Source organism: Onychostruthus taczanowskii, unplaced genomic scaffold (genome assembly GCF_017590055.1).
Source record: "Onychostruthus taczanowskii isolate IOZ18803 unplaced genomic scaffold, ASM1759005v1 scaffold17, whole genome shotgun sequence".
Lineage (NCBI taxonomy): Eukaryota > Metazoa > Chordata > Aves > Passeriformes > Passeridae > Onychostruthus > Onychostruthus taczanowskii.
Genome location: NW_024498906.1, coordinates 2399227 through 2424195, shown reverse-complemented (window position 1 = coordinate 2424195; position 24969 = coordinate 2399227). Strand labels below are relative to the sequence as shown.

At 43.8% G+C, this 24969-nt stretch overlaps 2 protein-coding genes and 1 long non-coding RNA gene across 4 annotated transcripts in view; 1 reads left to right on the top strand and 2 right to left on the bottom strand.

Annotated features, from left to right (window-relative positions):
- Positions 1 to 6858: 6858 nt before the first annotated feature.
- Positions 6859 to 15128, bottom strand: LOC121333474. Its single transcript, XR_005952293.1, has 3 exons — positions 14689 to 15128; positions 9005 to 11365; positions 6859 to 8890 (listed from the first exon to the last, which is right to left on the bottom strand). It is a non-coding gene; the product is annotated as an uncharacterized LOC121333474 (long non-coding RNA).
- A 231-nt stretch (positions 15129 to 15359) lies between these two features.
- Positions 15360 to 18253, top strand: KLHL34 (kelch like family member 34). Its single transcript, XM_041399959.1, has 2 exons — positions 15360 to 15880; positions 16022 to 18253. The coding sequence occupies exons 1-2, from the start codon at positions 15809 to 15811 to the stop codon at positions 17918 to 17920; spliced, it is 1971 nt and encodes a 656-aa protein (XP_041255893.1). The 5' UTR covers positions 15360 to 15808; the 3' UTR covers positions 17921 to 18253.
- Positions 18254 to 20742: 2489 nt separating this feature from the next.
- Positions 20743 to 24969, bottom strand: part of CNKSR2 (connector enhancer of kinase suppressor of Ras 2) — a 205411-nt gene continuing 201184 nt past the window's right edge. For both annotated transcript variants that reach the window (XM_041399957.1, XM_041399958.1), the window contains 2 exons: positions 24511 to 24707; positions 20743 to 21618 (listed from right to left, as the gene is read on the bottom strand). In XM_041399957.1, coding sequence (XP_041255891.1) covers positions 21403 to 21618; positions 24511 to 24707 — 413 coding nt within the window. In that variant the 3' untranslated portion in view covers positions 20743 to 21402. The remainder of the gene's footprint in view (positions 21619 to 24510; positions 24708 to 24969) is intronic.

Sequence of the window (24969 nt, the reverse complement as noted above, 5' to 3'; positions counted from 1 at the left end):
CAAAAAAAAGATTTTGTTAATCTAAGAAAAATTGCTCAACGATGTTGTGGCAGCATGTTCTGTTTAGAAAAAACAGAAATAGGTGTCATGCGGTGTGCCCACTGCAAAGAGTTTGGTCTAATGAGACAGCAAGACCCCAGCACATCTGGGAAGAGAGTTTTGGTGAACAAAACCACACTTTAATGATTTTTATAGTTATCTGCCCAGAAAAATCCAAACACATTTAACTTAGAGGTAAAGATAAAGATAGAGGTAAAATAATAATTACTGTTACTAGAAAATTTTGGGGAGTTTGAATGTGTCTCCATTGGTTACTCTGGTTTAATCACTTTCAGTTAAAAGATTATATTGCTTCTGCATTTCTGAGGCAAATAGTGTTATTTGTCTTAAAACTCTGGAGGCTTGGATTTATGCATTAATTTGAATTATAGAACTAAACTGGCAGTTTTATCTTTTCTGTGATGGTGTAAGCTAGTAGTAAAAGCAGGGAGTTAAAAAAAAACCCAAAAAACAGTACTTCCTCACTGTACTGCTTTACATACTTTATCATTAAAACATTTGTAGTTACACACAACTGTGTTTATGGATGTGAGTTCCCCAAATCAGATTCTAGAGGCACAGTTCACTGAGTTCAATGGCATCTCACCAGGACCATGCTTAGTGTACTCACAAGGGTGATAAAGAAGGTGCTTTTATTTATCTCTTGTTTTATGCAGTCTGTAAATTATTTGTGAGAAGGAATTAAAAAATCTGGCACTTTGGCCATTTTTTTATTATAAAAAATTGATGTTGAGAGAAGAGAATCATGGAAGAGGATCCAAGAAAAATAGTTGTATCTTTTCTTTAGCTTTAGGGGCAAAATATTGAAACAATTTTCTTTTGCCCTTGTGACTAAGTCCCAGTTTCTCTAATGTGTGCATATTTAATTTGAGTGAGTTTTTACAGATTAAATAATGTGCTTGGAAAAAAGATCCTAATTTTGGCATATGGGCTGCCTAGTACTACTGGTGCATAAATAATTACAAAGAAAACTTCCCCTAAAGCCAGTTTTTCAGTCCTCAAAAAATACTGCAGCCCCAAGATAAAATATTCTGTAGAGACAAAAAACCCTGAGCGCTGGATATAAGATCAGTCAAACCTGGTAAAATCCAGTTTTCCTGTGTCTTTGGAAGATGCTTCAACCCATTTAGAAAATAAGCACACCCATCCATATGTTCTATTTACCTCCCCCTACATTACTTTGCAGTAATCCATGAGGTGGATGCTTTCAAAGGCATCCTGCAGAAGGCTGGTGACTGACTGCAAGTACAAGTGAAGTGAGAGTTCTCTGGCCCTGCTACCAACTGGGGGTTTATTAAGCACTGGTGGATGTTAAATTTTGTCTGGTAACTAATTAAATTTGATTCCGTCTGGATGTCAAACTGTGAAAAGTGATTTAATCCTTGGCTGTATCTTTAGTGAAACTGGAATGAAATTTGTCTTTCTTACAGATGCTGCATCCACAGTGAATGTTTTTTTACAGGTACTGCAATAGTTTCTGTTGAGAACAATCTTCATCTGATACAGTGGTACTTCATTTCCATCTAATACTTTCCTAGCTGAGCAATTGCAGAGTCCATAACACATCTCCCTTCCAGCAGGAGACTGACAATCCAAGCCCTGGATCTTCTATCCTTAACACATAGCTGTTGACCCTGTGAGGCAAGTTTGGACACAAGGGGCAGGATTTACACAATTTTTGGGCATGAGGAGGATCCATATGAGCAGATGTCACCCAGGCACCCACCAAAGCAGCTCACTCACTCCTCTGCATCTGGGCAGAGGAGAGAAAATATAATGAGGGGTTCATGAGTTGAGGTAAGGACTGGGAGAGATCACTCACCAAATACCATCTGGGGCAAAACAGGCTCAACTTAGAGATATGAAGAGAATTTTGTTATTGCTAACAAAATCAGAGTGTGATAATGAGAAGTAAATTAAATCCTTAAAAACACCTTCCCCCCACCCTTCCTTCCTTTCAGCTCCACCTCCTACTCCAGCAGTGCAGGGAGACAGGGAATGGGGGTTGTGATCTGTTCATCTCCCATGGCTTCTCCAGCTGCTCAGGGAGAGGAGTCGTTCCCCTGCTGCACCCTGGGGTCCCTCCCAAGGCAGACAGTTCTCCATTAACTTCCCCAGCGTGAATCCATCTCATGGACAACCATCCCCCTCAAGCTGCTGCAGTGTGGGTCACTCTTCCATGGGGTGCAGTCCTCCAAGGACAGGATGGGCTGTGGGTGGATCTCTGCATCCATGTGGATCCCCATGGGCTGTGGGTGGATCTCTGCATCCCTGTGGATCCCCACAGGCTACTGGTGCACAGCTGCCTCACCGTGGGCTGTACCAGGGACTGCAGGGGAATCTCTGCTCCAGCATTGTGGGTGATGTGATGGTTCCAGGGTGTCTCGGGCAAAGCCATCATGAAACAATGAAAGTTTTTGACTCTTGGAAAAAGAGCTTCAACTTTGAGAGGACAGTTGGTCACAACTGGTATTCCCTAGGGCTCAACTGTGGAGCCAGTCCTGTTTAGCAGAATTTTCTGATGACATCAAGCTGGGTGGGAGTATTGATCTGCTGGAGGGCAGAAAGGCTCTGCAGAAGGATTGGACGTGTTGGATTGATGGGTTGAGGCCAGTTGTATGAGGTTCTGTAAGGGGAACTGCCAGGTCCTTCACCTGGGTCACAACAACCCAAAGCAACACTCCAGACTTGGAGAAAAATGCATGGAAAGCTGTGTGGAGTAACAGGGTCAGCCTGGGGATGTTGGTCAGCAGAGGCTGAAAATGAACCAGCATGCATCCAGGTGGCCAAGAAGGCCAATGGCATCCTGGCCTGGATCAGCAATCGTGTGGCCAGCAGGACCAGGGCAGGGATTGTCACCCTGTACTCAGCACTGGTGAGGCCACAGCTCAAAGCCTGTGTTCAGTTTTGGGCTTCTCACTACAAGAAAGACATTGAGGGATTGGAGTGAGTCCAGAGAAGTGGTGAAGAATTCACCACTCTTCTCACTACAAGAAAGACACTGAGGGATTGGAGTGAGTCCAGAGAAGAAATGGTGAAGAATTCACCACTGTTTAGTGGTGAATTTAGCAGTGCTGGGTTAAGGATTTGATTTAGTGATCCTTTCTTTTCCAGATTAAACTATTCTAAGATTCTGTGATTCTAAAATCTCAGCTGCCACACCCCTTCTTCCTTCCCAATGTTTCGAACAGACAGCTTGGCAGGTTCACCCAAGCAGGTACAGAGGGTGGTGAAAGATATGTGCTGGACTGAACCATGAGAGATAAACACTTAGAGGAGGCCAAAGACTTGAGGACAAATCTTAAGGCCCTTTGGATCATTATTGTTACTGAACTTAGGAAAAGCATCTTTCTCCTTGCTTCCACCCAACAGTCCTTGTGTGTGCTGAAGTGCTGATTTTGAGATTCTGGTGAGCAATGGAAGAAACAGCTGGGTTTGAGTAAATAGGGCTCTACTTCTCAGTGTTGCTGGTTGCTGTCACCATTGCTGACAAGCCTGGCCCTGACCTGATGACCTAGAATTACAAGGATCAGGGGAATGTCCAGATTTGTGCTTTCCTACAGAAACTAGGTAAAAAGCACAAATTCTAAAATGTCTTATTGTACAGAGAGGTAGCAAATGCACACACACACAAAATCAAATAAAGCAAATAAAGTCCTCTGCCCTGTGAAGCACGTAGAGTCCTCCTCCTCCCTCTTTCCATGACAGACACGTGTCCCTGGAGCTGGGGTATGGTTTACCAGCCGTCTGGCCTTCACAATGTTCTCGGCACTTCTTGTACACTTCCTGCATGCACATCCATATGCTCATCCTCTGTTTTTATTGCTGAAGGTTATAGAGGGTGAATGAAGGCCTCCAATGCCACTTTCTATGGCCAATTTAGAGCTTGCAGATAATCTCCTGTGAGGTCACCCACCTCTTCTAAATGTCATGCACGCATGTGATCTGAAGGCCTTCACAGTCTGTCCTCATGCCTGAATGACATCCCAGTGACTCAGCCACTAACACCTCTGAATGAGGCCACCCCTTAATTCCCTGCTATGGCTGTTTCTCCAATAAAATGTTACTGAGCATCCTCACACTAAGAGCAAACAAGTGGGGCAGTGCGAGGGGTAAGAGCCCCGCGGAGATTAGGAAAATGGCACTGGATGGCACCACACAGTTGGGAAAATTCTTTTGACATCAAATTCAAATGGTCATGATTCAAATGGGACATGTGGGCTCTTCCCTTGCCCATGAGAGAAGAGGAACGTGCTCTGCCTATGCCACGCATCCAGCAAGGCAGCTGAAATCAGTTGTGCTCTGGCCTAAACCCAAAGGCCAGGTCAGCTGCAGGAGCAGGTGAAGCTCTGCTGTTGTGCACCATGGATTTACCACCAGCCTCCACCTGGAAAAGAACCCCTCAGATCAGGAGGTCTGGAGGAGCCTGATTTAAAAGGACATGAGGTGAGACCACAGCCTCCAAAACCCTTCCTGTTGGGATGGAGGCAAGCCAGGAAGGCTCCTCTCCTTGCCTCCTCTTCCCTTCAGCAAGACCCAGGCTCTGCTAGCTCTGCTAGCCTCTCCTGGGATTGCACCCATCTAGCCTGCTTGGCTGAGGCTTCCTGCCCTGCTGTCCTTCAGGGAGCTCCTCACATCTGTGGGGGAAAAGCCCAGTGCCCAGGATTTCTAGTCCTTCCCCACAAAGCTGGGACTATCTCATCCCTCTGTGAGCTTCTTTAGTGTGACTGTGATTTCCCCTGTGAAGTCACTCTGTCCTGCTGGAGCAGCACACTGGGGAAGTGATTTTGCATCGCAGGATTTCAGGAAACACAATGTATGTCAATGTGGAGGCATAATTCCTCCAGAATTTGTCTCGTTGTATCGCAGCAGTCTCACTGGTGTTGCATCGTCTGGCAAACCTTTACTAAGAGCAGCTTCCAATTCTACAAGGGGGTCTCTCTGCTGCACCTCTTTCAACTTGGTATGGTACAGCATGGATCAGAAGAATATGGCTGTTGTTAGTCTTGCTTATTGGTTTTTTTGGCTTAGTGATATTTTGCACAACTTTTTCCTTCTCCTCAAGAAAAGAGAGAAGAAAGTGGCATCCAGAAATGGAAGTTACTAATATCCAGAACAAGAAATGTTCCTCCTCTACCAATACAAAAAAGAAAATTACCTGTTTTATTCATCTCTATGACATGTAGGAGAAAAAAAACAAGAAAAAACTAGCTCTGACATCAGTGATAGTGGAGTTCATTTCCACATTATTGCATTCAGTTGTCAAAAATGCATTTTTTATGGATCTATCTCAGCAGAAGTCCTCAAGTCATGACATCTCTGGGAAGCAGCTTTATAAAGAGCCGTGATGTTGGGCACTGACCTTCCAATGGCTTTTCCTGTGAAGAGAGCCAGTGCTTTCAGGCAGACACTTTGCATGCCCTGGCCTGTATATTTTCAGCTTACTGACATGCTTAGTAAATTTTGCAAACAGCAATTATGATGTCTCCAAAGCATCACACACCAGCATGCATCCCAGGCTTTCTCCTATTTAAAGCTTTTGTTTTTCAGTAAAGCACCTCTATTTAGAAAATCACTTGTGTGAATCACCAAAGCCTGAGGACTTTGTGACTGAATGCTTATTAGAAGCAGAAGATCCTTAAGTACAGCCCTCAGAGGGGTTCAAAATGCCATCTAATCCATCTCCTTGCCTCCAGGACGATTTGTAAGGAATATATTTTTTACAGCACACTTTAGAGATGATGCCATGCAAGATGGCAACCTCACAACCTCCTTAGGCAACTTGTCCTAGCCTTTTGTTATCTTTACTGTTGGAAACTCTTTCCTAATTTAAAGCTGTTATTATTGGCCTTAAAATGAGAAAGTAATTCTAGTTTCCCAGCATACCATTAGCACCCAACACATCAAACCCACCCAAAAGGATAAGCAGAATGAAGATCTCTATTTTCATCGCTGAACACACAAGCTTTTAAAAATAACATGCTGAGGTGGGCCAAGGGGAGAAGAACTTTACCCCCCCACCCTTGCACATATGTCCCATAGTGATGCCTGCTTTTATGGCAGTGCTGGCTGCCACAGGAAGCCAAGGTTAAATACTTTAAGGTTGAATAGCCTGGCTCCCCTTGGAGCTAGCATTTGTGACCTTTAGAAGACTGTCCAAACCACAAGCTGGTAAATACTTGTTTCTAGGAGAAACCCAAACAATTAAGAGCAAAAGGATTTATTGACTGCAGTGATTTACAGCAGTGGCCCCATGGGAGGGTGTTTTCCAGCCCCTTCTGAGTGTTTCAAAAGTGCCCATTGCACACTGTCCTGAACAAATCTGACAGTTTGGTGTCACCTTGATAACAGAATCACTGCATTTCAGTAAGTAGGAGGGACATTGTCATCAGGAGCAGTGGCCATTAGGATTGTTTAGCTGCCTGATGGCACCTTGGCTTCTAACTGCTCTTTCTGCCTTGGAAAGTCACCTGAATACTTTTGTGTCTGATGTCTCAGCTGTGCCTGTTTATCCTCTTGTTTGTCTTTTCAGCTGAGAATTTCAGTACATGGGAAACCACAAATAGCCTGTAGGAAATGAAGTTCTCTGCAATATGTTTTTCTCCTGGACTTATGGCAATGTGTTGCAATTCCAGAAGCTGTAGAAATGCAGTATTTTCTCCAGTAACTCTTTTCTGAAAATAAGAGGAAAATCAGGACAATGCCTGATCTGACTAGCAGGGAAAAAAAAACAAACCCAAGAAATCAACCTTTTTTATGAATTATTTTATTAATCATTTAATTAAACATTTCCAGAAGTTGAAGCAGTAGGAAACAATATTGCTTTTGAAGTAACCCAGGTGAGATCAGCAGGGGCACCCACATAACAGTGGTACCTGAGAACTCTGCTCCCTGAAGCATCAGTGAGGGCTGCAGAATGAGAACATCCTAGCAGAGATTATTGCTGCCCTTCCCCATCCTTGCTCACCAGGGCCTGCTCACTCCATACAAGCCACTGCCAATCTCTACAGAGCAAGAGTTAACCCATTAAAAATAAAGTGCTGTAGGTAGAAACTCACCAGAATCTCTTCTCTAGTATATAAGGGGCTCAGTTGTAAAGGGTCTGATATTTGAAATGGCATTTATTCTAACAGGACCACTGGGAGTTGATTATACCCTGAATATCATGTGAGAAAGCCAGCATATAAGGTTGAAAAATTAAGCTGAGACAGCTTCCCGAGCTTCTCTGTGATAAGAAAGTTATTTCTGGTTGTTCCAGAGTTGATGACAAAATTTCTATTGGCTTTGAAGGAACCAAAACCAGTCTCTACTTCCATATAACTCTGTAAACTTTGGGCTGAAAACACTTATTCAACCACAAGGTTCATTTGAAGAAAATTGCAAAATATAGCTCCCTGCAGAAGATCTGTTAGACTTCTAAGAGCAATTTTATATCATCAAAGGCAAATAAACCTTTCCTGCTTGGGGAAAAACAGTTAGGTGACTTGTATGGCTTTCATATTCTGTTTATACTTTCAACTTACAGCCTCTAAATCACAGTCAAGAGTAGTAGAAATATCAGGGTGTGCAGTTTGATTGCACAGACTGTTTATTTTACATGTACAGCTGGTGCTGTACATGCACAGGTGTGTGTCAAAAGTGAGTGGATATGGCTATTTCAAGGTATGTCCTGAACTTGAGTGTTTTCTTTCCAGACACTGTAATCTTCAAACCCTGGAAATTATGTTATGGTTCTGATGTTGGGAAGTATGGGAGAATTTACCTAATACAATACATTTTTTTAGAAGTTTTGACTTAGCTGGTGTAATGAAGTGCTATACCAGCAGTGCACACAATCTGCCTGTGTAATGATGGGCTGAAAGTTTGCCTCCAGTCTAATTTGTGAAGTTAATATTTTGACTTTTCTTTTGGTGTTTTTTGTTTTTGTTTCCTTTAGTTTTGGTTTCAGTTTTTTTTTGCCAGGGCTGTAGGCATATTCATATGTTACTGTGAGCTAAATGAAGGTCCAGGCTGAGAGACTATCTAGTGCTGTACATATATAAACCTAATCACCTTTTGAAATCAGGTCTCTTCTGACCACATTTGTCATTTTCACAGTGCAAATCAGGAAATTTTCTTTGTGGTATCTTGCTTGTTGGACTGTGGTTCAGCAAAGAGGAAGACTGGCAGACGATGAAGGGTAGGGAAGCCATAGTTGCACCCTTTCAATGTGGTCAAGCTGGCCTAAATTACTGTATTACTGTCCTAGAATGACCTCCAGAAAAAATTAATTATGTCATTACTTGTAATTAAAAAAAAATTGAGGCATATACATTTATTTTTATTCTCTTCCTCCTTTCAATGCTAGGATATGGAATTGACATGATTGTGTGGTAGTTCCATTTAACCACATTTCTCACTGAGCCTCAGCTCTCGTTAGCATCCTCCCCTTGGGCATGACTCAGTTGGGATCAGAGGAGGTTCCTTGACACCAGCGCTGCTTTCTTCAATGAAGGAGGAAGGTGCAACTGTACTGGAGTTTTGTGTGTGAGGACTAAGAATTTTCTGGCAGAACTGGCATCCCGCTGAACTGTATTCCCCATCCTCACCCCCAAAGCCACTGTTTGTTTAGTGCAGGAGGAGCTTTGCCAGCCCACCCCAGACCACACCTGTGGCTGAGCAGCATTCCTGGGGAGGTGTGTGCCTGCCCGGGGGCACTGCTGGCTGCAAGGCTGGAGTGGCTTCCGAGGGCTGCTGACTTACAATGTCAGATATTCTGCTGAGATTCTGCTGAGAGATACCACCCGTGGTTCTGCAGAGATATACCACGTGCCCTGAAGGGATGGGCCACCTGGAAGACCAATGGACCAGTAAGTCTTTGCAGTATTGGCAAGGTGTGTTACTCACAGACATTTCAAAGTTTGAGTTTCCCCCAAGGGGTTTCAGGTCCATCTGTCCTCTTCACCTGCTTTTTCTTCACTTGTCTATGGTTTCCTTTCTTGGGTGTGACAGAAGAACTAACATAGAGCAATGATTTTCCCATTTCAGGCAAAATGCAAAGGTCCCCTGAAAACTCTGCTGTTGTACCAGGAAGATGCTGCTGCACTGGTGCACACTGCTGGGGCTCAGGGCATGAGAGGTCACTCCCTTCAAGAGTCACTTATGTCAATCCTTATCCTAGAGAGATGAGACCAAAATAAACTTGCTGAATATAGAACAGCCTTTCAAGCTGTTTTGGGCATACTGTGTGTTTTTTCTGTGCAGGCAAACCTTTGCACTCCATGATGGAGTCAATATTTGCATTGTTCCTGTCATAAGAACTCTAAATTAAAATTAATAAAAGTGAGCACATAGTACATTAGTTCTTGGAGAGTGCCTTTGAGATGAGGGTTTTGGCTCACTGCTATCCACAGTTTATGGAAATGCACAGCAGGCATCTAGATTGTACCAGGGAAAGAGGGGACATAACTGAAATCCTGCATGGTCTGCTAGGACTCTGGCCTGGGCAAGAAAATTTGGCATGCACAATTTCTGTAACTACCCTAGGAATTTTTTTCAGGAATGGAATTTAGAGACTATATCTGGTCTGGAGGGAGTTGTCTCTCTCCCATTTTGGTGAGCAGGGCCACCAATACCTTATGCCACTATAGACTGGCTCTGAGATCAGCCTGACAAGAGACCAGAGAGGCTTGCTAGTCACACACCAGTCAGTAACTCATGAAGATTGGGGGGTAAATGACACACATCCCATCAATGCCTTTGTCACACTCCAGTACAGCTTTATTCAGTCAGGAGTCATTGAGGGAAAAAAAGCCCTCTAGACACCTGGGAGTTTGTCATCCATCCTTCATCCTTTGGCATGTGCAATTGATTCCAGCTGCACTTCACCCATGGGTGCACTCCCACTCTCAAACCTGAGATCTTGTGAATAAATGAAAAAGGATCAGCATGTGCAGGTGCAATCCTTTCAGTCCCAAGGAGAAGCCTGTGATTTAACTTACACAACGTGGGGGGACCAAGTCCAACTCACTGAGTGATGTGGTGGTGCTGCTGACAGTGATCACAACAATGATGACAATAGTGTACAGCCTTTAGGAATACTTCCAGTGATCAGCTGAGTGTAGACATCAGGATCTCGTTTTCCCATACAGTAACAGCAGCTGATTGCACTGTAACCTTTACTTTGCTCACCAACAGTCCATGTCTTGGAGAACATTTGCATGAATGTGAATTAGGAAATCAAAGAGGATGGTAGAGCTGAATCTTAATAGCTTATGTGAAAAGACCTTGGTTGCAGAGACATGCAGCTTTACTTCAACACTGCAGCTTTACTTCATCTCTATGTTGTCCCTGTACAGGAAAATGTCAGTTTTCTCCTCTGTGGTCTCAGAGCACTGGTTGTGCCTTACATGTCTATTCCTATAAAAACTCATCCTCCTTCTAATTACAAGTAAATGCATTCCAAGATGATTGAACTGTGGGAGGCTAGTCCCCATGTCCTTATCCTTTTCTTGGACCTGAGGTGTGTATCCCAGTTGTAGAGGTTTTGTGCTGGATTGCATGTATCACCATGGAGATCAGGCCAGGGTGGAGTGTGCAGGGGATGCTGTGTCCAGCTAGAGCAGAAGGGAGAGCCCAGCTCTCCTGCCATGAGAGGTCACACAGCCCAAGCTGCAGCTGTTGCCACTACATGTACTCAAGCAGACAAGGGTTGGGAACACAGCTCAACCAGCCCCAAGGTCTTTGGGAGTCAGGAATGCCACATGGGGGTCAGAAATGTTCTTTTTATAGCAGGGGGGCTTCCATACATGCAGAAGGGACCCATGAGCAGAGCAGCTTCAGCTAGGGCTCTACATACCCATGCTGTGCAAGGTCAGCAGCCAGAGGTGTCTGTGAGATCCCTGAGCTGGATGCAGAGGGAAGATGCCCCTGGGCAGGGGTTGCAGGTCCCTCTCTGCCCCAGCAACAGCACATGTAGCACTGTTTGCCCAGGGATGAAAGCCAGGGCTCAATGTAGAGCATTTCTGGTGCCACCTGGCCATCATAGGAACAGATGAACCCCAAGCAGCCCTCCACCCTCAGCTGTGAGATGCTGTGAAAGCTATTAGTGCATCTGCTCTGAAATGGGCTCATTAAAATACACATTCTCCTTCATTATCCTGTGGCAGCAGTGCCTGACTCATCCCACTGCAGTTGCTCTGGAATGGGAACCCAAGTTTAAAATTTTCTAACTCGTTTTTTATCCACCAGGGAAGCTCAGGTCTAACCCACTGAGATGGCAGTGGAAGCTGGAACAGCTTCTGTCTTCATGGGAGGCAAACGAAACCTGAGAAAACAGGGAGAGGAAATAAATGAGGCACTGTCTGATTGAAAGTCTGCTATTTCCTGTTGCCTTTCACAATTTGACACAGGATGCTTTCTTGCACAGGTGTAGCTAGTGCTGGAGTAACCCAGCTGGGACATGGCCACTCCCAGCCCAGGTGTGCCCGTGGTATTTCCTCCTTTCTTCCTCTTTCTCCACAGAACACAGAAGAGTGCCACACAGCCATGGCTTAGCAGCCATGGTCCTGCAGCAAACCGGGATCCCTGCTCTGACTCCTGACCCTACTAAACCTCTTTTCTCCCCACAGGTAGATGGAGCCTTGCACTCAAAGCTTCTGCTGCCAGCACTGTCCCCAGGCACAGACCCCTCTGAGGTGGCACATGGATGGGTACAGGGCACTGGGGCTTTGCAGAACTCCTCTGACAGGCTGGGGGAGGCACTGCCCTGTGCTGCCTTCCTGCTCCCCCAGCTCACAGGGACAGTGTCCTCTGGGCATCACTGGGACAGCGCTTAAAGCCACGGGCAGCCCCAGCCTCCCCTGCCAGAATGGAAACCTCACAGCCCCAGCCCACCTCTTGCGAGCTGGGAACCTTCTCTTTTGCTTTTATGCACAGACATGATCTCACCAGACACTGCATGAAAATTCCTCCCTCTTACTGTTTTGCTCTTAAGGACTGCTTTCCTGGGCTAAACATCCTTTGCTTTAAATAGATGTGCTGACCCAAATACTACTGTGAATGATTATTCAAGGATGAAGACCAGACTGTAGTCCAAAGATTTTACAAGACAACTTAAATCAATATGATCTTTCTGATTAGCACTTCTAGGAAGTGTTGGCTATACTCATTTCTTGGCTCATTTTGCTGTTATTTGTTCATGCAGTACATTACCAAGCATCTGAAATATTTAATCTGTTATCTTCTGGACTGCACTAATTTCTTTTGGAATGAAATGTAGCCTTGTAATCCTGTGCTGTGGATTTTTATAACAAATATTTTACAGTAAGCCACTTGTTAGTAATGAGCCTAGTACCACTTGCACATCTCTTTTTATAATCTTTCCCCTTAAAAAAAATTTGCAACATTTAAAATAATAATTAAATTGTTTATTAACTGATGGCCTACTTGAAATATTAAACTGAACATGGCATTGCAACTTGGGCCATTTTTCAATTTTGTATAGCAAAAAACCTCTGCATGTGTGGAAGCCAGCATTTTTCACAGCACACGTCTGAATGTTTTTTATTTCAGACTGCCTACTGTAATAGAGCAATCACTTCAACAGAAAATATGCTGAAAGCCTGAAATCTAAATCTAATTTAAAGTCTAAATGATGCACATGATTAAAAATGTATTATCTATTCCAAACAAACCAGCATCATTGAAACACTAATATTTCCCTAATTTTAAGCACCATCTAGTGAGTGAAACATTAGATCTGATCTTCCAAATTATACCCAAGGAAAATAAGATCCTGGTTTGACTGCATCCCACTTAGTGCTAGGTCTCATGCTGGGATTTGTAAGTCAGCTGTTTAGTCACCGTCTGTTCTCTTCCTAATGGACATTAAATATTCTTCCAAAGGTGCTGGAGACCAGAGCTTCTGCAGGAAGATAATTTGTTTGTTGACAAAGGAGGGTCTTGGCTGAGCAGGCTCCCTAGTTAGACAAGGCTAACTGCCTGGAAGTGAAGCAGGCAAAAATCTCATTTTGATAATGATTTTTTTTTTTTTAATCACTCCAGAGCAAGGGACTGGAAAGAATGTGATTTTATTTCAATTATAAGCCAAATAAAAAAAAAAATCTCCAGGCAAATAAACAGCTTTATAAGGATCATGATTCTTACTACTTTCATTAGCTGGCTTGCCATGAAGATGAAGTAGGTCTGAGAGAGAATAGCACCGCAAATCTGCATACAATTATGGGACCTTCTTACCTGGCACCGGTGTTAAATCAGTTCAGTTCAGTCAGTGTCAGCAGCTGACCTGTATAAACAGCCACCCACAGCTGGAATTCATTCGGAGAGCAAGTGATGCACACCTGGTTGGGTTACCATGGAATCACTCTGGGCACAGGCAGGGATGCTCAGACTGAGCCTGGTTTGGCCTCTCTGAAATTACAGAGCTTGTAGCTGGAGCTATACTGGTACTTTACACATTCCAGCCAAACTGGTGCTGGGGGTGAGGAAAAGGCACATTGCCTTTGACTGGAGTGCATCACTTGGGAGGCAGGAGTGTCATATGGGGGTCAGAAATAATTCCTTGGCTGCTGCTGGCAACAGCCTCAGCCGGCCAAGCCATACATTTGACCTCTTTCTGGTACACCTGGATGTGGGGAAGGTAGGATTGATCTGTGTGTCCTTGGTGCCAGCTGCCCTGTGGTGCCAGCGCAGCCCTTCAGCAGGGCCCTGTGCACGGGTCTCTGCCGCTGCTGCATCCCCAGCCCCCTCCAGCCACCTCTACATCTGCTTGGGAGTCACACAGTGAGGGAGGCTGACAACCTGGCCTGGGCCACAGAGTCCCCTCTGCTGTTCTGTTTTGGGTTTTTCGCATTTCTCCCTGTGCATCACTTCTGGCTGTGTCAGAGCAGCCATGGCAGCACGGCCTAAGGGCTGGTGGAGGACAAGGGCTGTTGACTTGCACCTCAGGCTCCAGGGAAATTGTGATGTGCAGTGCCCACCTGCTATTTCAAAATAGGGGAGATTTATCTGCACCTTGTGTTATAGAAATCTGGTACCTGGTGGGGTTTAACTGGGGAAAGCAGCATCTCTAGGAGTGGGAGCATTTAAGGCCTGGTCCCTCATCACCAGGACTCATGACTGCCGAGGGGTGACAGAGGTTCCTGGCCTTTGGTCTCTACTTCTACTTGGAATCAACTGCACAGTTTCACTAAGACCTGAAATACCTTAGAGTTCTCCCAACTTGGACATTGGCAAAACTGCTGTGAAAAAGAAAAAAGCATCCCTTTTCTCCTTCATCCCTACTGCCCATACATGTTGTGTTGCTAGCAAAGAGCAAGATCTTTTAGCAAGATCCTGATTTGTGATCTATAATGTCATGATGGAAAGTGGATTCAAGCAGGAAATCAATTTTCACAGCTATATAGCAACAAAAAAAATAATGTTTTTGGAGTCCTTCCCCACAAACAGAGCAGAGCATGTGTAGGTATCAGTCTGTTTAGCAAGACAGTTTAAGCTCACTGGAACAGTCACACAGCATGCACAGTCCATATTAGGATCCAGTCAGCTCCAAACACAGCTACAGGGGTAAGCCAGAATTTCATGACATCACATAAACAAATATAAACAAATACAGTAAAAATGCTTTACCTTGGGCTTAAGCAAAAAGCGATATTTTCCAGTCCTGTGGGATCCTTCTCTGCTCCCAAGTCTGCTGGCTCACAATGCAGCAAAATGATCAGGCATTTATCAACCCTGGCAAGGTCTGCAAGTCCTGATGGTGTTAGACTTGGAAAGAAAGGTGTCGGGAGGAGATTCCTGAACACCTTCACCCAGAGTTACGCAGGGAAAAAAAAAGAAGAAATAAAAGCAAGCTTTAAGAGGTCAGAATGCGTAGCCTACCCAGAGCTGCTATTCCTGTTAGAAATTAGACCCTGAAGTGCCCAGGTGAAAATCAGGGATAATCCCTGAATAAGTGCTTCTAATTGGGACAAACTGAAAGTGAGAAAGTTGAGCAAGACAGTGCTGGCCCACCCCTGGGGGCTCCGGGTTTGTTCCCAGCTGGTAACTGAGAGCACAATTATGCAAAGCCTCCTCTATAAACAGAATTTGGTTTACTATGGCCGAACTGGGGGAATCTATTTTTGTCACCACTTTGTGCAAATATGTTACCCTTGTCATTTCCAGCCAGGTCATTCCAAGTCAGCTGCTTTGGCTGTAGCTGCCACTGGAAGCTCCTCTGCCTGCCCAGTCCCTGGCCCCATTTCTCACCCGCCCGGGGTTGGCTCCCAGGCGAGGGGGACGAGGAGATGAGCCTGTGGCTATTCTGGTAGCTGTGAGCTATGGAAGGGTCACGTGAAGCAAAGAGCCAGAAATGCATGTCAAATCGAACCAGTGACTAATCACGGTATTTTGGTTGTCTTAGTGGCTGCCGGGGAAAGATTTATGGGCTCAGAAAATCTTCCCATAATAATCCCTGGGTGCTGATTTGATCTCCGGCTGAGGCTTCCCAAGACCGTGCGGAAAGAGGACGGAAAGGGGGCTGCTGTCCCAGGGGCGGTGACGTCTAACTGATCAGAGTTCAAAATACAAACAAGAGGAGAAAAGTCAGTGCTCTCTTCTCATCTGTGTCTGCTCAGAGCCACGCGCTGGCAGCCAGAGAGGATCCCTTTGGTCTGCCCGTGGAGCAAGAAGGGTCGGGGGCGACGGCGGAGCAGACACGAAGGGCCGTTTATTGGGACCGTCACCTAGCTCCCTCATCTGTCACCTGATGGCCAGCCAGGCAAGTGCTCAGCACAGCTGTGGACCCTTCATCCTTGCACAACTTGTGGAGGCAAGAAAAGTAAGCATCCTACAGCTGATATACATTCAGCTATTTTCTCTATAAAGGAATGAATTGAATTCACTACAAATCTACTAACTGTCCCCCTATGCCAGGCAAGAGACTGACTTGTGTTTTTTGGGTTGGGCTTTTCTCTAACAGCTGGAAGTCTGCTGGGCATTCAAGCAATGGCTGTTGAGTAAGGCAGCTGTTTCAATATCTAATTGCATTTTAGCTCTAATAGCTCAAGGGAAAAACATTGCATTGTCTGCCATGAGCTACTTCCTGTCCTACTGCAAAGCACACTGCACTGCCGTGCTTGCCCAATACCAGAGCCTGAGATCAGAGGGCTTTCTCTGTGACATTTTGCTGAAAGTGAAAGAAAGCGAGTTTCCTGCACACAAGTCCTTGTTGGCATGCTCCAGCGACTACTTCCGAGCCATGTTCAAAAGTTATACCCAAGAGTCTAAAGCCAGTGTCATTCACCTACAAGTTGTCTCACCCACTGGGCTCCAGCACATCCTGGATTTCATTTACACATCCTTGCTGCCCCTTTCCTTTGAAAGCCTGGAGGATACCTTGGAAGCTGCAAGCTACTTGCAAGTGACTGATGCTATCGGCTTGTGCAATCAGTACTTAGTTAACAATCTTGCCTTGGAAAACTGCTGCTACTCTGCCAATGTGGCCAGGAAGTTCTACCTGCCAGATGCCCTAGCAGCTGCAGAAAAATATATTATCAAAAATGTCTGGAAGCTGCTAGACTTGGATTTGTCGGGACTCCTTGAGTTGAACTTCAGGTCTTTGCTAGCAGTGATTCAATCACCAGATCTCCCCATGGTGGAAGAATGTTGCCTGTTGAATCTTGTCCTGTTGTGGCTGAAGCAGGATAAATCCAGGCTGGATCATGCAAGCAGCCTTTTAGAGCACATAAGATATGGTCTCATCCCAGTGGAAGAGCTGAGAAAAACCTACACACAGTCAGAAGTGTCCCTCTCAGCAGGTATTAAGTGCATGATCATAAAAGCAATAAATTATCACACATCTGTATTCAAACAGCCTGTCCTGCAGGATAAGTCCACCACACTGAGGAACGAAAAAACTCGGATCATTCTGCTGGGGGGAGGCACAGCAAGTGAGGGCCTCGTCACCGATGTGGTGGCCTTCGATGTTTACAATCACAAATGGCGAACCCTCACGCAGCTGCAGGACAGGGTGCAGAACCACAGCGTTTGTGTGGTGGGGAACTTCCTCTATGTCCTGGGTGGGGAAATACAAAGTGGTATCCTGGATGATGCTAAAATTGGAAAGACCTTATTGGTTACAAACAAGGTCCATCGGTACGATCCAAGATTTAACGCATGGACCCAAATCACGGGCATGCTGGAAAAGAGATGCCAGTTTTCTTGTTGTGTCCTAGGCAAGGATATCTTTGCCATTGGTGGAAGGGGTGAGGACGGGTTGCTGCATTCATCTGTGGAAGTCTATGACATCAGCAGGGATAGATGGACCAAGGCCAGGGAATTGCCATGCAGGATACATGGTCATGCCAGTGCTGTTTGCAAGAACATCATATACATCTCTGGGGGTAAGTACTCGGCCCCAGCCAGCACAAGCAATGACGTTTATTCTCTGAGCTCACTTGAAGGGCAGTGGGTGAAACGTGCCCCAATGAGCATTGCTCGGTTTGGGCATCAGATGGCAACAATCAGGGGATCCATTTTCACCTTTCTGGGACTATATGAACCTTTCTCTGAAATAGAAAGGTATGACCCGGATCAAAACCAATGGACTCGGTTGAAACCACTGGTCTACGATCGATTTTCCTATGGCCTGGCAGTGGTAGAGGAGACAGCTCTTCTTATTGGGGGAAAGAAATGGCAAAACTCGCTGGAGGTGTCCACACAAGACGTGGTTGGCTATGACATCGACAACGATGGCTGGGAAGAGATCTGCAAGGCCCCTGTGCCGTGGTGTGGGCTGCAGTGCGCTGTGCTCCAGCTCTCCGAGGTGGCCGAGGAGCAGGACAGCGACAGCCACCAGAAGAAGCTGCCCAACTGCTGAGCTCCCATGCTGAGGAATATCCATTTCAGGAGATGAGCAAGCAGGACGGTCCTGAAGAAGAAAATTGCAGTGGCTCTGAATGTGACAGTGGAACCTTTGCTTGGATAAGCCAAATGCTTGGTGGAAACAGGCAAAAAAATCTGGCTCCAACACAGGAAACACATCGAGGATTTATAAAGCTCGAAGCTGATCTCACTGAGCAAGGATGTAGCAAGTAGCATGCTTAGAGGCGATGAGTGAGAATTGTAATCCTTGACTTTTGGATAATACCTAGATAGCAATTAGTAGGTGTTGCAAGTGGGATTTTTCAAATATTAAAAAATATAATCCGTCTTTTCTGTTTTCTTAATCAGAGGTAATTTTCCCGGCTGGTAAGTGCTATTGAGTTTTTATGCTATGGCTAAGCAAAAGGAAAGAGAGCTGTATAAAGACTAGAAAATTGATGCCTATAAGAATTAGTAGCAAGTATTGCCACGGAAAAGGTATTACTTTATATACTTCTTACTAGGCAAGAATGTCTTAGCTAACCAGCATGAAATTACTGGACAGAAAGCATGGACTTTTCACTGCGTAGACTCAGCTACCGCTGAAAGTTAAAACAGTGTTTGTTTGATAGAAGCCATTGCTCTCTCAGTGGCCTTTGTTGTAGAACACCTTCCAGATGTTTATTTGGTATTATTTTAGAGATGCACGCTACTGGTGTTGTGCATTTATTTTGTGTCCAAACCCTGTGTTAGCTTAGATGGCCAGAGCTGAGTGGGTATCCTTATCCTGAGCCTCCAAGAAGCTTCTTACAGGAGTAACAGGATGTTACTGATGCCTTGGCATTTACCTTGGCACCACATGCTGTTTTATCACACCTGTTCATAAGGGTAAAATGCTTCATTGCTGTTGAACTGCTACGAGAGAACCCTGCAGTCAAAAAAGGTTTACTTTCATCAAAGAGTACAAAGGGGAGGGAGGTAACTGAAGGTTTTCAGAAGTCTTTACTCAGTGTCTGCCTACATACAAACCAGCAATAGTGTCACTCCCTTTTGGCCACACTGGCAGTGTTTGAAGTCACTCTGGGGCACTTTAAGATACATGGATATGTGAAATGCAGACAAAATGGTCAGATGCCACAGAATCAGTCTGGTATGGAGTAAAGTGAATCTTGAGCCATAAATGTTCATTTAAAAGCTAAATTTATTGTACTTCATTTTACAGTGTTCCCTTTCTAGGCTGAGAGTTAATACAATAAAAATATATATAGAAGAACATTTAATAGTCTTAAAAGAAGGCAGCACAATGGAGAGGACACATGTTCTTTGTCACTAGACTAGCTTAAAAAACTGTAATGTTTAATTTTCACCTTTAAAGCAATCAAGCTAACTTTACTAATGTAAAGTGCAGGCAGAATGGCTGTTGCATAGCAACAGATCTAATTCTTCTGAACTGCCTTGATTTTGACAAGGAATCAACTACACAATGTGCATATACATCCATCAGATATAAAGAGTTTTTCATATGAATATATTTACTTTTGGTCCAGTAAAACAATAGCAAGAGAATCTAAATGCTTGGAACAATAGCACAATCCATTTCAAGTCAAGCATTTTTAAAGAGAAATTTACAAAAACCTCACAAATTTAATATACAAGTCAGTACCCATGCAGTAAATAAATGTCCAGTTTATACAAACAATATTCTTCTAATAGTACAAATCTTACACTGGATCCAGAATTCTATACAAACGTTAGTACATGATTTGTCATCCAGACAACTTGAATATAGGATTACTTAAAATGGGCTACAGAAAGGCCACTCTTCTGTACAGTTGTGCAAAATCTGCAGAACATTTGCAATCTAAACCCAATAACAAGGTAGAAAATGAGGGCTAGAAAGAGGAAAAGAAAGAAAACGGGGAGCAAGAGAGAAAAATGGGAGAGAAAGAGAGAGAGAAAGACAAGAAAGAAAGACGAAAGAAAGAAAGAAAGAAAGAAAGAAAGTCCATTCTTTCCTTCATCCCTTCATGGATATAACTGCCAGGAAATATCAGAGTTCATAAAGTTTAAAGTACATTCACTGAGCTGTACAGGCAATAGTCTCAAGTTGGTTAAGAGTACAACTCACTAAAGTATAAAGGAGGCTTCTTCTTTCCCCATGAGCATTATTAAATCATGTCATGAGTCCTAACTTACGCAGCAAAATACTGAAGAGCAGCAGAAATATTTTGTCATGCTCTTAACATTTTTCAAAACCAAGTCCATAAAAAGTAAATATATGATTTAAGAGTTCCCTCCTACTTTTATTTCAGGCATGTGCCTAACTCTAAGGAGCTATTTCCCCTCATATTCAGCAGATAACAAATCTCATGGAAGTTTAAAAGATTTTAATTGGCTTGTGAACTCAGCAGAAGCCAGAGACATCCTTTCCCCTTCAAAAGCAAACCAGAGTCCTTTTTACTCCTCGGTTATTTTTCAGGTTCCGTGCTCAGTTCTGCTCTCATCACACATTATCCCTGCATACAATGCAGCCAAATTTCACAGCTCAGAAAACACATAGGAAACTACTTGAAAAATCCTATTCACTCCTTTTCTATTGTGGAAATCTTCATCTCAGATTTGAAGCATTTCATTGGAAACTTTTTCCACTGCTGCTGTTCTGGTCTAAAGAAACGCTGCTACCAATGATGTTGAAAGTCTGTATTTTCTCTTTTGCAAAATCTGCACATTATACTGATACCTTCAGTGCAAAAGCTTCATCAATCACAGTACCATGACTTTTTTTTTTGTTTTGTTTTTTTGGTAAACCAACCTAATGTGATTAAGAGACAACACACAATTCGGTCTTAATTATAATACAAACCAGCATCCCTTTGCACTGGTGGTAAACCTAAGCAACAGGCTTTAAAAAAATCACAAGGAAATAAGACCTAACCTTTTGACACTTAAACTCACATTAGTCATTTTTTGTCTGCCTATTTTCACCCTTTTATGTGTTTGACAAAACTGAAACACAGCCACTGCATTACACCTTTTTCCTGTTATTTAAGAAAAATCCTAGAGTTTCTCATGGAATACAAAAATTGGTTTTCTCCCACCACCAAAACAGTACCTGCACTCCAAAAATGCAATGCAATACTGGAATTATATAATATAAAATATCATTGTAAAACTGACCTTTGATAACAAAAGCTTTACAGCATGTGGAACTTCCTGCATGAAGGCCACAGTCTTCCAAAAATGCTTTTAAATCCTTTTCTTCAACAGGTAAAGATCATGTTTTATAATTCAGAGAAGGTAAACACAAGCAGAGCAATGGTAGCATATAAAATATACAAATCCTCATTAAAGAAGTGGTGTTGTTGACCATTGAAGGTTTCACACAGCTGAGTAACATTAAAATATAATTCACTAGTGCTCTCACATATTGATATAAAAACTACTTTATGCACTTAAGTAAAGGGCTGGGGTATAGCAAATGGACAAAAAGAGGGACTTTCATACATGTGTTTCTATGTAAGAGTGGGTGTGTGCTAGCGAGGCTATAAGTGCTTCAACCTCAGACGAGCCATTAACAGAGTCCCTCCGGGGGCTGCTTTCATAGACGTTCATGAAGAGATCAAGGTACATTTGTTTCCATTCTTGAAAGTCTCTAGACGTCAAGGCTGGATTATCCAGAACTTTATCTATAATGGCTACTTCTCCTTCCCTGGCCTGTGAGAGAAAAGGAACAAGCAAAGAGTTAATGCAAATGATGAGTCACTGACAAAATCAGTCACTGGGTGGAAGCAGAGAATGGAGGGTACAACTCAAGCCTCAGACCCCTGAAAGCACAGGGACTATCTGATCTATGAGCACTCACACACTGGAGCCCTTTCTACAGGGCGTCCCACATTCCCCTGTGGGACTTGGGCTTCCCTCACCTTGTCCAGAACCCTCAGTAAGAGTTCCTATTCCCCCACCTGCCCCAGAAAAAGCAAGCCCTGCCCTGTTTACTATTAGCTGCTTGCATTTCTCAGGATGGGTTTCACACAACAAAGTGCCATCTGTTTGCTCTTGATCGATCAGAAATACTGTGTGGGTGTGTGGGACACAGCATAGCTACACCTCCTTACAGGCTTGTCATGGGGGCACCTGAGCTCTGCATTGCAAAGGCTTGTGCAAGAGTCCCACGGGAATGAGAGCTCATCCTCACTACAGATCTACTGCATGCCATGGGCTGGCTGGCTGCAACCTCTTCTACCACTGACGTGTCAAAGAGAAGGCAGAAAAAGGGAAAATATAACATTGTTGGTGCCCCCTTATGCACCATGGAAGCAGGGGAAGTGACTGTACCATAAACCCTCTCTGGTGATGGAAACACAGGTAACACACACCTGTGGTTTCCAGCACTGCTCCTCAGCACAGGAATGGCACGGCCACCAGCAATCTCCCCTCCAACCTCCTTGCAAGATGGGTTTCACACTCCTCATGGCTAACTCACATTTTCCATGGCCATACTAGGAGTATGTTAGATCCTTCTGGGTAGCATGGCAAGGGGAAATATGAAGCTGTGTATGATGGGACAGTTCAGAAGGGTCAGAGACATCTTCCATAAGCAGTGCTTTCATTGCTGTGCAAACAACAGCAAATTAACACTACCTGCTAGAATACTCATTTCCAGAAAGAGAGGGCAAGCTGAGAACAAGCTGTGGAAAAGAAATCATGGGAAATCCTGATCACCAGATCTCTGCTTGAGCTGCCATAACTTATTTCTCACAGATTGTGGCTGGTCCCACACCTCTGCTACCAGCCAGGCAGCCCACACTCAATGACAGGAGAATGATTTTGTGTTTTATCACAAGATAGAGAGCACAGGGGTCTTCACTAATGACTTAGAAGATAGGCTATCAAGAGTCAGAAGCAATTTGGAGGACTGTCTCTGGATATTATTATGTAGGATAAAATTCAAGGAGAGTTCAGAACATCAGTGCCAACAGGCCAGTGCAATTGGCTGCATTCAGGAAGGAGAAATCATAGGCACTGATAAAAAGAAAGACTAATTGATTAGGTAGCAGCAGTAGCTACAGGTTGATACAATTGTCAATAGTACGGCAGAGGTGGAGCTCTGGGCTGTAAGGCAGCCAGTCACAAGTCACCATGAGGTCACTGCAAACCAGGCACATTTCCTGCTCTATGCAGAAAACATCAATTACCTGCTCCTTGCTGCCATTACATTTTCCATTATTGGTTTCATGTACATAAGAATGATTTACACCAATCACAGTCCAAACAAGAGTGATGAGAGGCTTAGAAAATATGGCTCATGGACAGAGAACAAAAAAATTGTGTTTGCTTGGTCCAAAGGAAAGAAGTTCCAGAGAAGCACAAAACCACACACCTGCTGGATCAAGAGGCTGCAGTGTTTTTTGGACTTGCCTTAAGGAAAGCAGTTTAATTTGCAGGAAGCCACTGGTATAATTAATCTCAGGTATCAATAACCACTAACAGAGACAATTGAGCATGGCAGCAGGCTGCTGGTGCTGACCCACAGCTGCGGTGTGTCACCCCACTGTGGTACAAACCCACAGCTACAGCGTGAACCTCCTGCCACCCTGATGTGGGGGAGAGCACTGTGGTTTTGTTTCAGATTCTCATGCTTGTAGAAGTCATGGACAGCTGTGAATGTTGCCCTTTTTTGCCAGCCTTCAATCCTGCAAAGACTCGCATACCAAGATAATAATGCAAGTTGCCTTCAAGGAGATGACACAGTACAGAAAGTTAAGCACATGTAGGATTTCTTTTCAGGATGGGAGCCCCACAGCATGAAAATAATATTGTCTAAATGCTTCTCTAGGTGATAGAAAACTAAATTAATTAATGTTTATAAAGCCCTCTTTGATGAAAGCTGTTACAAAATGCACTGTACAATTATCTGGTGGCTTAAAATGTGGTAATTTAATATAGTTAACAGGGTCCCTGAGGACATCCAGCATATTGTTTGCTGAAATCTCTATCAGGGCACAACTGAAACTGCTGTAACAAACAAAGGAAGCTGACAAGGAGGCTAAAAGAGCTGTAGTACATTTAAAGTAACCATATAAATTTTCAAATCTATCATTATCACTACCTATTTAATCAATCTTACTGATTACATACAATGATCCTATCAGTTTACACAGAAAGCAAGCACACAGTTTCCTCCTGGACAAGCACATCAATTAGAAAACAGTCAAGTGTTGCAAGAGATACTGTTCCCTTCTAAAGGCTGGCTTTGTTTAACTTTAGACTTTGGCAATTACAAAGTGAATGTGTTTTGGTAAATCAAAATGTTCAGGAACAAAAAAGGGATTAAGGTTTCCTCCAATAATTTGGTGTCAACTTCTGTTAAACTAGCTAGAGGAGGAGCAGCTGACTGAGATTAAATACAAGAAAATAAAGAAACTAAAACTGATCCCCTCACTTTGACTGCTCCCCCAGGCACATTTTTCCTCTTCTTTTCAAGCAGTGTCTCCCTTGTTTGCACGCTGGGCTCAGCCTGGACTCCAGCTGCACACAATAATCTCTGATTACAATACAGCCTGGTCCAACCCTGGGACAGGATTTTTCCTCCCTGTTTTATCTCACCTTTAAAGTGCTTTTCAGAATTCGCAGCTGGTGCAGTTTTTCATTGACTACTGGATCGCTACATCTCTTTATAAAAGATTTCTTATACTCCAGCTTAGTGGAAATCCGGTGTTCTCCTAAAGGAGACAGGCTGGCCTGCTCCAAGGCTCTGTACAAGTCTTGCAAGGAGTCTGCTGTTTTTTCCTCTATAGTTTCAACTGTAATGAGACAAAGGGAAAAACAAAAAAGGAGGAAGAAATAGAGAAAGCAACAATGTATCATTAATGTGATTACATGAAGACCTATCAAAAACCTTTGCCAAATGTTTATCAGGTTTAACTAGACCATAAACAGAATATTTCACACCTCCTAAGTTCCAGAAAAGAGTGGGGCAACTGCTCCTTCTTGCTATTGCCTTCACAAGAAAGGGAGAAAAACTTTCAAGAATGTAAAATCTTGACATGCAGAGAAAGAGGGAAA